At 41.7% G+C, this 12031-nt stretch overlaps 1 protein-coding gene across 3 annotated transcripts in view; it reads right to left on the reverse strand.

The window, feature by feature from the left end:
• The window catches only part of prd1 (pleckstrin homology domain-containing protein pruning defect 1), a 30733-nt gene extending 23948 nt beyond the window's left edge, over positions 1-6785 (reverse strand). Inside the window, exons 1-3 of one of the 3 annotated variants that reach the window (XM_073978265.1) lie at positions 6615-6771; positions 1324-1503; positions 65-1240 (exon numbers count right to left, since the gene is read on the reverse strand). In XM_073978265.1, coding sequence (XP_073834366.1) covers positions 65-1199 — 1135 coding nt within the window. In that variant the 5' untranslated portion in view covers positions 1200-1240; positions 1324-1503; positions 6615-6771. Of the gene's footprint in view, positions 1-64; positions 1504-6614 lie in introns of all 3 variants that reach the window. The other 2 variants (XM_073978254.1, XM_073978276.1) reach the window with 2 other exon arrangements.
• Between the last annotated feature and the right edge of the window lie 5246 nt (positions 6786-12031).

Below are 12031 nucleotides of genomic sequence, written 5' to 3' on the forward strand. Positions count from 1 at the left end.
AAGGAGAAAATGGAGAAGACATTTATTAGAATGACTACAAAAGTGAAGTTAAGAAACCGCTTACCTATTATATTATTATTGGCATTATTACTCATACCAATACAATCACAGGAATTACTCTTGGCCTGGCCATAACTCTGACCATTTGAGTTCTTGTCATTTTCATCCGAATCCAGACTTGAATTCGAACTGGAACAAGAACATTTGTAAAGTTCTGGTTTCTTTTCTGGATTCTCAGCTTTAGCAGCTGCTGGGGCTGCCTCTGCTTGTTTGTTGTTCTTGTCATTGGGAGCATATTCAAATACCCCCGAATTATCATATTGTAAACATTGGCTTTCATTCATATCATAAATATCAGAATTTCCATAATCTAAAACATCCGAACAGGCATTGCGATAGACCACACGACCCCGCCGTTTTGATCCATCACCTGCCGATGTTTCATCACCATCATCACCATCCTGAGTATTACAAAGTTCCGCAGAACGTTGTCGATCACCTTCCGAGCACCAAGAATAACGTCCAGCCTGACCCATTACGGGAGCCATTCGTCGTTGTACTCCTCCTGCCTTATAGGTTATAAAACCATGCTCTATGTGTATATTATCAGTACGAGTATTTTTGAGTATGTCTTCATGGAAAGACACCCGCTTTTTGGGCGCCTTGGCTACACTGGGCGTTTTACGCACTTTTCGCCGATAGACAATATTTTCCGTTGTATCAAATGTGGAACATTGGCTAATGGTCATGGCTTCTTCTACCAAGGCGGCACCAACAACCGCTGTTACTCCTGTTACATTAGAATTACTATCTATTACTGCCGTCTCTTCGGCTGGTATCACAATCAATGCTTCTTTATTTTGGCCTTTTTCATCCATCTTTCCCACCTCCAAGGGGGGCTTGGCATTTTCCTCAAACTCAAAGCCTGTCTGTGATGTTATAGATTCTGCCATTAGTTCACTTGATTCAGAGTCCAACATTTGTACCCCCGAATCACTGGGTGTGGTGTCATCCATCGTGGTGCTGCTATTCATACTCGAGGCCATTTTATCTATGTAATTGAAATTACTTCCAGCTGTAATAGATTGATTTGTCGTTATGTCCACTAGTTTTGTTTGACCAAATCCTCCATCCATAACACCAAAACTACTTCGGGTACCACGTTCAAACTTAGATACCGCATATAGCGGTGATTCCATTACCACATCATAGACCGATGGTGATCTAGCCACTAGGGTTTCTGTGTATCAAGAGTTTAAATTTACTTTTTTGGGTTTTGTGATTTGTATCGAAATGGGAATACAAAACAAAACTAATATTTACTTCTTTTTGGGGTTTATATTAAAAATAGAGAGGTGGGAGAAAGTTTTTTTTTTCAAAGTTTTCTTATTTTTGTTGGATTTTGATTTAATTTTGATATCTAATAGCCGATTATCAACAATCTTGTATTGTAGTGGAGGGAAGTGGTGGTTGTGGTGGTGATGAACTGTATGTAATGAGTATCTTAAAATACAAAAACAGAAAATTAATTAATCGATTTTTAAAAGATAAAGTAAAAGTTTCAGATAATAATAAGAGGGAATAATTTGAATATTATATAATCAAGACATGTGCGTTCATATCTATGTGAAAAAGAGGCGGCTTAAGGATAACAAATCTTAATATCCATTTAAGTAAAAGACTACAAAAGTATTAACAGGAAAAAACGGGGGAAAGTCCTGTTTAGGCACTCTATATTGACCGTATAAGTTGTACTGTAGCAATCAATATTCAGGAAGAATGAATGGCCACTACTACCTTTGTTTTGACCTAAGATGCACCGAGATCTCCCTCTACTTATATTTTTTTTCGATAGTTACCACGCCACACATAGCCAACCCTGCCGACCAAGGGACCTCACCATAACGTAGGGATCGCGTACGCACCATAATCTGTTTTATGGGGGAAAATATGTAGGGAGACCACTAGCTATAGAATCTTTTTCTCAGCCAGCTAGTACGTTAACGTTTCATATCGGTACTGGGCATTTCATCTCAAGTATGATAGGTCTGCCCAGTACAGCCTAATCTTGCTTTAGCTTGACTCTAATGGCCCATAGATGGAGTGTAGCGGCCAGTTGTGAAACTGCCGAGGTAGAAGGGCTCAATGTTTATATCTCGCCGAAGGCAATAACCAACCAGAGGGTTATATAGATGTCTAAGTATATTGATAGCTCTACGTTTTGCATGGTCAATGAGGATGCCTCTACCAGAATCTGCGAAAAGTGTCACAATTTGCGAGATATAACCATCGTGTCACCTGGTCTGACAAATGACGTCACCTGGCAACGTTTCTCTTTGGTCAGATCCACTCTCCATTATTGTCTCCATCAACAGACCGCCCGATTTCATCACCTCTGAATGCCGCACTTTCATCAATCATGGAAAGCTAATTGGCCTAGTTTCAGAGAGTTCACTAAACGCCGCTTCTGAGATCTGTCCAATCCTCATCTCTGCTGCAGCCGTTCGCTGTATAACTGCTGGTGGAATACCCGAAGTGAGAACAAACTTCCCAGCAGAGGCCAAGGGATTAACAAAACGTGATGAGCTTCGTCGTACAAACCCCAGTGATCCCAGAGTCAGGGAGCTGACACTGGAAGTTAACAGCTGATTAAATCATCTGATGAGTTGCAACACTGTAGCCGGAATTAGTGAATTGTGGGCAACAGTTAAGTCACTCTCGAACCCAGGAAGGAAGCAAGATACGACTGCCGTCACGTCGAGGTTACGCTGACGGATCCGATGAGGTGCGCAAGTTATTTTAATCGACATTTTGTCGTCCACCCCGGGAGTGACAGTTCGAAGACAAGAGTACTACGTCGCATTAGATCTCTGCGAAGTTCTCTACCAAAGTTTTAAATCTGTAGCTAGTCGTCCGCATCGTTCCCGAAGCAGGAAAGATGGTCCCACTACTGACCCCCGGCAAGGATGTCAGAAAAGGTGAATCGAACACATCGATTTCGCTTTTGTCGCCCTTAGCAGACTTTTGAGGCGTCAGAAATAGCAATCCAGTTGCCGAAAATCAACATGGGGGGGACTCAACCAGAGCATCCGTATGATAGCCGTGCACTACACGCTGTTTGAGGTCTTTGAGCAGACTAACCTCCAGTCGTATGTAGAATTCAGGAAAAAGAAGTCCCAGCCCCGTAGAGTGTAACAGGGAGTTGCCCAGGATGGTGTGATATCTTCGGAACAGTTAACCACTACCTCTCATGTATTCTGCCCCCCTCCACTATGTTCACCACATTTACAGCAGAGATGAGCATTGAGTTGAATGTCATGGTCGATGGTTGCAGAATTCCGGCCACCAACAACCCCAAGATTCTAGGGGTCACATTGGACAGCACGTTCATGTCTTCCGCGAATGCCACATCTGCGCAAGATACAACAAGGTCCTGAAGTCACTAGGCGGTAGCACTTGAGGGTGCAGAAAAAAACAGTATTGACCACATATAATGCGATAGGTGGGTCTGTGATAAGCTATGCGGAACCAATGTGGTCCACGATTATAACAACAACAACAACAACGAATATAAGTCCAACGCGATGGAACAAATATTCAGACCTGGGCTTAAATTTCCTTTGGAGGCAACTAAGGTAGGAAGACCATATTTGCACCATAGGTAGTCCTTTCTATTCTGATTCCAACGGTGTATATCTTATGTCCCGGAAATGTATACTTCCCCAGATATAGGCCTCGAAAATTCCAACAAAACCCCAAGTTGGGTTGGGTGTTAAAATTTTGTTAAAACGCATTTATTAAACTCAATTCGTGTTAAAAGGAGGAAAATTTGGTTGCGTTCCCGAGGATTGCATATGTCCATAGGAGAAAGTCTTAAATACCCGGCCAAAAGCCGGCTATATACAGAAAAAAATTTAAAATTTAGGAGAACATTTTGCTCCCTTTCCCGAGATTTGCACCTGTCTATAGGAGTCTTAAATCTCCGGCCGAAGGCCGGCTATTTAGGGAAAAAATTGAAAATTTAGGAGAAAATGTTGTTCCCGTTCCCGAGATTTGCACCTGTTCATAGGAGAAAGTCTTAAATCCCCGGCCGAAGGCCGGCTATTTAGTGAAAAAATTGAAAAGAAAATTCTGTGACCTATTTCTCGGGAAGTGTGGACTTCCCCCATATAATTGTATTCCTGTGTTGGGGGAGACGATACTTACCAATAATAATGAAATTTTCATACGATACGAGTTTAGTAAATATGTTTAACTTAAGTCTAACGTAGGGATTTTCTGGAACTTTCGAGGTCGATATCTCGGGAAGTATACATTTCCGGGACTTATACATCGTTGGAATCAGAATAGAATGGGCTATGTGTGGGGAAAATGGCGATTTTTTCCGCCAGTTGCCTCTAAAGGAAATTTGTTCGCAGACCTGTCAGAATGTCGCCCTGAGAACAGGGTGCCTCCTCATGTCTTCAATGGAACATCTACCTACATGATGTGACAAAGATTCTTCCTGTGCAGCAACACAATGGCATGCTTTCGTTACAGTACTTCCTCGGGTATTGCCGTAGGAGCCACCCTAATCACCATATGGAGAATGGGACCCCATCCAGGCGTCAGAGGGGATCTTAATGATCTAGAAAGAGAAGTTCAACGTTACAAGAGAGTACCACTAGATCAACAAATAGTATTCACACGGATGCAGTCGCAGATGCCACAAACAACTATCGTTTGAATACGGTCCTCGGAGAACATCCCCCATCTATTGCAGCTGCGGAGCGTCAGGATGGATACGTCTAAGTTCCTACTGGGCAAGAATCGATGACACCGTGCAAAACATCTGCCCAGCATGCGGCTCAGGCCCGCACGAGACACTGTACCTTTTCAACTGTCCTGCCAAACCTAATCAACTAACTTCAGTAGTTTTGTGGTTACAACCCATCGAAGCAAAGTTCCAGGAATGTAGATAGAGCCAGATTAAGCAGAAAAACGAACAACTAGAATACCTGTAGGGATTTCCTCTTTGTTAATTGTTCCGGATGAAGTTGATATTTATATATACAAGTAGATCTTTTCGTCCTGATTACAGAAATATGTTGGCCGTCAATATGGGTATCTTTGTAAAGCTTTGGAGGTCTTGATTGGGCATAAGATGAATGTAGTGGCTGGACTCAGATAATTATAGGTAGATCTTGGAATGCTGATTACGCCAATATATATTTCATGTGGGGGAAGTCCGTATTTCCCGAGATATAGGTTTCGAAAGTTCCGAAAACCCATATGATTTTTGAAAAAAAAAAATTATCATCCCGTTAGCCCTGTTTAGCATCTATCCATAGGATAAAGTCTTAAACCCCAGCCTAAGGCCGGCTATTTTCGGTAAAAATTTAATTTTTGAAAACTTTCTGTGGAAAAAGTGTCAAATACATCCACTACTTTCAACTTGCTCCCTTGATTGCAACTAGCTTTTTTATATTCCATGCAGAAGGCCGGCCACGGAAAAAAAGTATTAGAAGGAAATTTAACCGAGAAGCCGGTGTTGCACCCTGTACATAGATGAAAGTCCTAAATTCCCGGTCGAAGGCGGCCAACCAATAAATCTTCTAATTTTTAAAGGAAATTTAACACTGCGGACGAACAGAGCCCTAAACTGGACGGAAGATACAAAACATAACCATTATGCAAAGTTGTCGTAGTAGACATCTGAATTCATTTTGGGAACTATGCATAATTTCAGCATTTTCTTGTTTTTTTTTTCACATATCGTTGGGTATATCGTTTTGAAGGAAGTTAAATACACATTATTCACAACAAAAACAAAGAAATATTCATTCATTTAACCCTTTAGCTTTCCTCTAAAAGAAATAACGTCATCGCCACATAAAATGGTACCAGCATCATTCAAATCAGAAATTAATTGCTTTGTGTGTACATATTCAAAGATTTTGGTTAAAAAAGGCAAACAATTGCATTGTATGCACCTCTTGGCTTTTTTTATAAAGAATAATCTAAAAAAAGAAGATGTGAAAAAATCAATATTCACTTGAAAACAAAGAAGGCAGGCAATACTTGACTATCGTTGAATAGAACACCGAGCCGAAGACCGGTCAAATAGCAAACCGCAAAAACAGCAACACTATTGACGGTGAAGGAAAATCACATAAAAAAGTACGTTTTGAAATGACAATATATGAATCCGCACTTGAACATTATCACAGAAACTGCATCATAACCCCACCTCTTTGGCCCCTTTTATATACTCCATATCTTTCCTCATTTGTTACTCACTCCATACTCCCCACTTGTTTCACATGCACCCCCCCTTTAAAAAACCAACCGACCATCATCTTCACATGCATTTTACATTACACACAAACACAACAACAATAAATGGGGATTGTTTGCCAGCTCGCTGCTCGCCCCCATATTCTTCCCAACAAAACAAAACACAGGGGATGTAATACACGCACCCCATTTGCCACCCAATTTTTCACACAACGCACACATTCACATACACAATGATACAAAAGAAGAAATTGATTTTTCATTTGGGGATATGCAAAATCTTGAGAATGAGACTTTTGTTTCCGCAATAAAACATTTTGACTTTCAAAATTGTTTACCTTCAATTTGTTGAGGAAAATCCATTGTATTTTTTAACCAATTGAGCGAGGAGTATAATCCTTTTTTAATTTTATTTAAATAAATAAATCCTTTTGTACATTCTCGTTTACAGCTAGCTCCAACTCTTGCTCCACCAGAAAAATATTTAAGGGTTCTATAGTTTGAACTGTGGTTAGTAGTAATATCGATAGATTGTTATCGATAATTCTTATGAGAATGAAGGGTTTTGTTCACACTATCGCACTAGCTATCGCACACGGTGTTTTTTTTAGTGTGCGGAAGAGGATACATATCAATAGCTCTGTTCCTTTACGTGCAAGAATCTTCAAGTTTTACCACTTTTTACTCGGAAAGCGTTCCTTTACTTCAGACACTGTACAATTCATATGGGAGCAGTTTACAACTTTTCCTACTTTTGCCGGTTTTACCACTTTTAAAAGTAAATGAACAGACCAAATGATATGAAAAAGTCTTTATGGGAAATATTTTTTTCTGATGAATAAATTTTTCTTCAAAAAGTATACAGTGAGTGCAAAAATATTCGGAGCAAGTTGAGTTTAAGCATTAAGCTCGGAAAAAATTATAATTTTTTTATATAGCCGGCCTTCGGCCGGCGATTTAAGACTTTCTGCTATGGACAGGAGCCAATCTAGGGAACGGGAGCAACATTTTCTTTTAAATTAAAATTTTTCTCTAAGTAGCCGACATTTAACAAGGGAATTTTCGGAACTTCGGAGGCCCATATCTCGAGAAGTATGGACTTCCGCAAAAAATGTTATATATATTTGTGATCAGGTTAACGAGACCTACCTGTGGAAAAATTTTGGTATCGATCCGAGCTTAATGCTTAAACTCATCTTAAGCCAAATATTCGATTTTTATACCCTCAGCATTTATGCTAACGAGGGTATAAACACTTTCATACGGGCAAAATGTGCCTCATCGAAATAATGGTTTTAGACCCCAAGTATGTTTGGACGAAATGTGTTTCAGACAATTTAGAGTCGATTGAGCCATGTCCGTCCGTCTGTCTGTCTGGCTGGGGCGCACGATAGCTCTCGAACGGATGCACCGATTCGGTTAAAATTTTGGGTTTCGTAATATTTTGCCCAAACTTAGTTTAAGTTCGAAGATGGGCTATATCGGTCCACTCCTTCCGGTACCTCCCCCACAAATGTTCGGAAAATTTGTGCGCTTGATAACTCTTGAAGGGAGTAACCGAGTTGGTCCATACTTTGCCCATCGTAAAGTGTGTACCAGACTTAGATAAGGTTTCAATATGCACTCAATCGGTCAACTCCTTCGGGTACCTCCCACACAAAATTTCGGAAAAGTTCAGTTTAGGGCCATCTCTCGATTCGCTTTGATTTTTGTTTTATCAACTTGTATTCACTGCCCCCCATACGACGGTACAAGTTTCCTTAGCGGCAAGTCCATACTTCCCGAGAAAATAGCCTGAAAGTTGCAAAATCCCCTATGACACCGTGTGAGGTGGTTGGAGCGCAAGATAACTCTCGAACGGATCTGCCGATTCGGTCCAAAATTTGGCCTTAGTAATATTTTGTCTAAACATAGTTTAAGTTCGAAGATAAGTCATCTCGGTCAACTCCTTCAGGTACCTCCCCCACAAAAGTTCAAAAATGTTCGGAAAATTTGTTCGTACGGTAACTCTTGAAGGAAGTGGCCGAATTGGTCCATACTTTACACATCCTAATATATCTAATAGATATAGATCAGGTTCAAATATGGACTATATTTGTCCACTCCATCCGGTACCTCCCACACAAAATTTCGGATAAGTTCACTTTAAGACCTGTTATCGAATCAGTTTGATTTTTGTTGAAGCAACTTGCATTCGCTGCCTCGATTATTATGGTAAAAGTTTTTTCTTGAGCAAACAGCCCGAAGGGTGTAAAAACCCCCTATGGCGCCATATGTAGTGGCTGGAGATCCACTTCTATAATGGTCAATGTAGATCCATTCCTTTTAATATCTCCTCCTCAAAACTTTTGATCTTTAATCCTAATCAACATTTTTGTTGGTTCAAACGGCCTACATTTTTAAAAACCCCTAAATACATACGTTTTTTGGAAAAAAATTGTTTCAATTTATACAGGCTGAGGGTATATCTCTGTCAGCAAAGCCGACTGATACTTTTTTACTTGTTTCTTTTACTTTTAATGGAGTAAAAGGGTATTAATGGTAGAGAAGTCATTGAAAAGGATGTTTTAGATATAAGAGCGAGAGAGTGGGGAGTTCGCCACGCTAAGGCGCATTGGTTGGTTCTCGTTGAAGCCATTTTAAACCTTTGGCCAAAAGAAGCAGTTTCGTCGGCTCGACTTGGCAGAACGTTGTCAGAGATGTTGTGGTGTCTTCACCCACCGTTCGAAGTCTCCTGGTCATGAGCACTGGACAACGACATAATAAGTGCTCAATCGTCTCCGTCTCTTCTTCATCTTCGCATAATCTGCAGTAGTCGGTAGTGTCGTCTCTATCCCATCTGCAGGTCAGAGATCTTATCCTGCAGTGTCCTGTGATTGTTCCAACCATTAATTTCAGACCGGATTTCTTCTTGGAGAGAAGGGATATAGTTCTTCGCTGAGATAGGTTGGGCCAGATTGTCTTTGACACCTTGCGACCGGGTTCATTGTTCCAAATCTGAAACTTGTTCTAGCTGCCGCATGAAATGACACAAGGGTGTCTTGATAGAGTTGTCGATTTCAATGTCGGTTGACTCCGATCGGCTACGTGCCAGCTCATCCGCTATCTCATTGCCTTCGATATTGCAGTCACCCGGGACCCAGCATAAGGTAACGATTGATTTTAGGTCTTCCAGAGCTTTCCTGCAGTCCAAGACCGCAGCAGACTTGATTGAGTGGGATTTAAGTGATTTAAGGGCCGCCTGACTATCCACGTAGATAGTCACCGGTCCAGTTATGTCCCCTCTTTTTGCTTATCAACTCTGCTGCTTTCTTAACTGCAAAGATTTCGGCCTGGAAGACACTAGAATGTTCGTTCAACCTGTATGAGAGCCGTAAATTGAGGGTATCGCTTTAGACGCCTGCTTCTGTTCCCATTTCCATCTTGGAGCCGTCGGTATAAACCTCTATACCGAGTAGAGGTGGGGAATTGTGGGTCCAGGCCTCCCTATGGGGTATTCGTACATCAATCTCGTCGAAGTGTAACTGTGGTGATATGTAATCACTGATTACCTCCGATCCCAGTTGAAATCCGGATCGTCGTAAGATAGAGGCATAACCATAATCAGTGTTGCGCCATGAGTTTGTCTCTTTGAGACGGAGAGCACTCTTGGCTGCCAACTCTTGTACTACAAGATTCAACGGGTGAAGATCAAGTAGGACGTTGAGTGCTGCCTGTGGAGTGTTTTTCATAGCACCGGTAATTAACAGTGATACCGCTCTTTGAACAGCGTTTAAATTATGAAGAAGCGTCGTCTTGTTCAAAGCATTCCACCATACCAGAGAACCATAGTAAGGATTGGGCGTTCTTCGACATTCCTTTTCCATGTTAATTGATGGTCCAGGATGATGCCGAGGTACTTGGCTTCTAGAGACAGCTCCAGGACAACCCCATCAAGCATTGACAGTGTGAATGGTTTGACTTTCCTCTTTTTGGTAAACAGGACCAGCTCAGTCTTAGACGGATTCACCCCAAGTCCATTGTTGTGCGCCCATCTTGATAATTTGACTAGAGCTCCTTGCATGAGCTCCGATAATGTTTGCGGGAACTCACCCCTGATCATTATGACCACGTCGTCGGCATAAGCAATCGTTTTTATTCGTAGTTCATCATAGCACAGCAGTGGCGATAGAACGCCACCTTGTGGTGTGCCCCTGGTGACAGACTTCCGAATGGAAGTCTCACCGATATTTGAAATGATTATTCTGCTGCTAAGCATTCCGTCAATCCAATTGATCAATGTAAGGGAAATACCAAGGTTAGAGAGTGTGTTATGGATAGATTCAAGCTTGACATTATTGAAGGCACCTTCTCTATCGAGAAAGGCTGCTAACGTATAGTTTGATCCCTCCATATTCCTCTCGATGAAGCCCACGACCTCATTCAGTGCAGTTTCCACCGATTTACCTTTAGTGTAGGCATGTTGGGCAGAATTTATAGTACTACTTCCAAGCCTGGCCCTTATTCCAAGGTCCAACAGTCTTTCCAAAGTTTTCAAAAGAAAGGAAGTTTTCAGAAGAAAGGCTGATCGGTCTATAGTCTTTGGGAAGTGTATGGCTTGACTTCCCGCCTTGGGGATGTATGTCACAGTGACTTCCTTCCATAGAGCCGGGGTGAGCGATAAAAATAGACAGGCTCTGAAAATATTGCCCAGATGTGGGAGCAATACCTCCAATGCATTTTGTAGCATGGCAGGAAAGACGCCGTCTGGACCAGGTGATTTAAAGGGTTTGAAAGAGTTAATTGCCCAGGCTATCTTTGGACGACTTATGATCTCCTCAATGATTCTCACATCCCCAGTGGCTTGGTTGCAAATGATTGGAGCACTAGTGCTCTCCACCACATCCATGCAGTTGGGGAAGTGGGTTTTGGCCAGGAGATCAAGGGTTTCTAGACCGGAGTTAGTCCATGTGCCATCATCCCGTTTAATACTCCTTATGGATTTGGGGTCCTTCGAGAGTATTCTACGGAATCTTGCTACGTCCTTAACTCCTTCTATAGACTCGCTAAAGCAGACCCATGATCTGCGTTTAGCTTTCTTTATTTCGCTGTTGTACTTATTGAAAGATATCTTATAGTTCTCCCAATCTGTGGACAACTTCGTTTTGTTGGCTTTATTATAGAGCCTTCCGCAAGTCTTTCTGAGGTTTGCTAGTTCTTTTGACCACCAGACCGGTTGACTTCTTCTGCCTGGGTGGGTTAGTGGGCAGGCGGTCTCATAGCTGTCCACGAGAACCTTTGTTACGTGATTAACTGCACTATCAAGCTCCTTGGCTGTTGTGGGGTAGTGTAATACTCCCAGCTCGTAGCTTACTTGCTCATTGAATTTGTTCCAGTCGGTTTTCCGTGAATTTCTATGTGGTGGTTGTCGAATTCCGTCAACAGAGACTTGAAAGAGTATCTTCCGGTGATCCGAAAAGGAGCACTCTTCAGATACCCTCCGGTCAAAAATGAGGGATTCGTCTTTGTTAATTAAGGTTATATCAATAACCTTCCCTCTGGTTCTTTTTTGAAAGGTATACTCCTTTCCCCTATTACATATTCTGAGATTATACTTTAAAATAAAATCCAATACGGACTCACCTCTGGCATTCTTATCGCTGCTGACCCAGTGGAAGTGGTGAGCATTGGCATTACATCTTAAGATGACGAAGCAAATGCTCCCCATTTCTTTGACGGCTGAGTGCCATGACAAAAATCGGCTGAGTGCCATTTA

Source organism: Musca autumnalis, unplaced genomic scaffold (assembly GCF_047663935.1).
Source record: "Musca autumnalis isolate F117 unplaced genomic scaffold, ASM4766393v1 scaffold_1, whole genome shotgun sequence".
In the NCBI taxonomy this organism is placed as follows: domain Eukaryota; kingdom Metazoa; phylum Arthropoda; class Insecta; order Diptera; family Muscidae; genus Musca; species Musca autumnalis.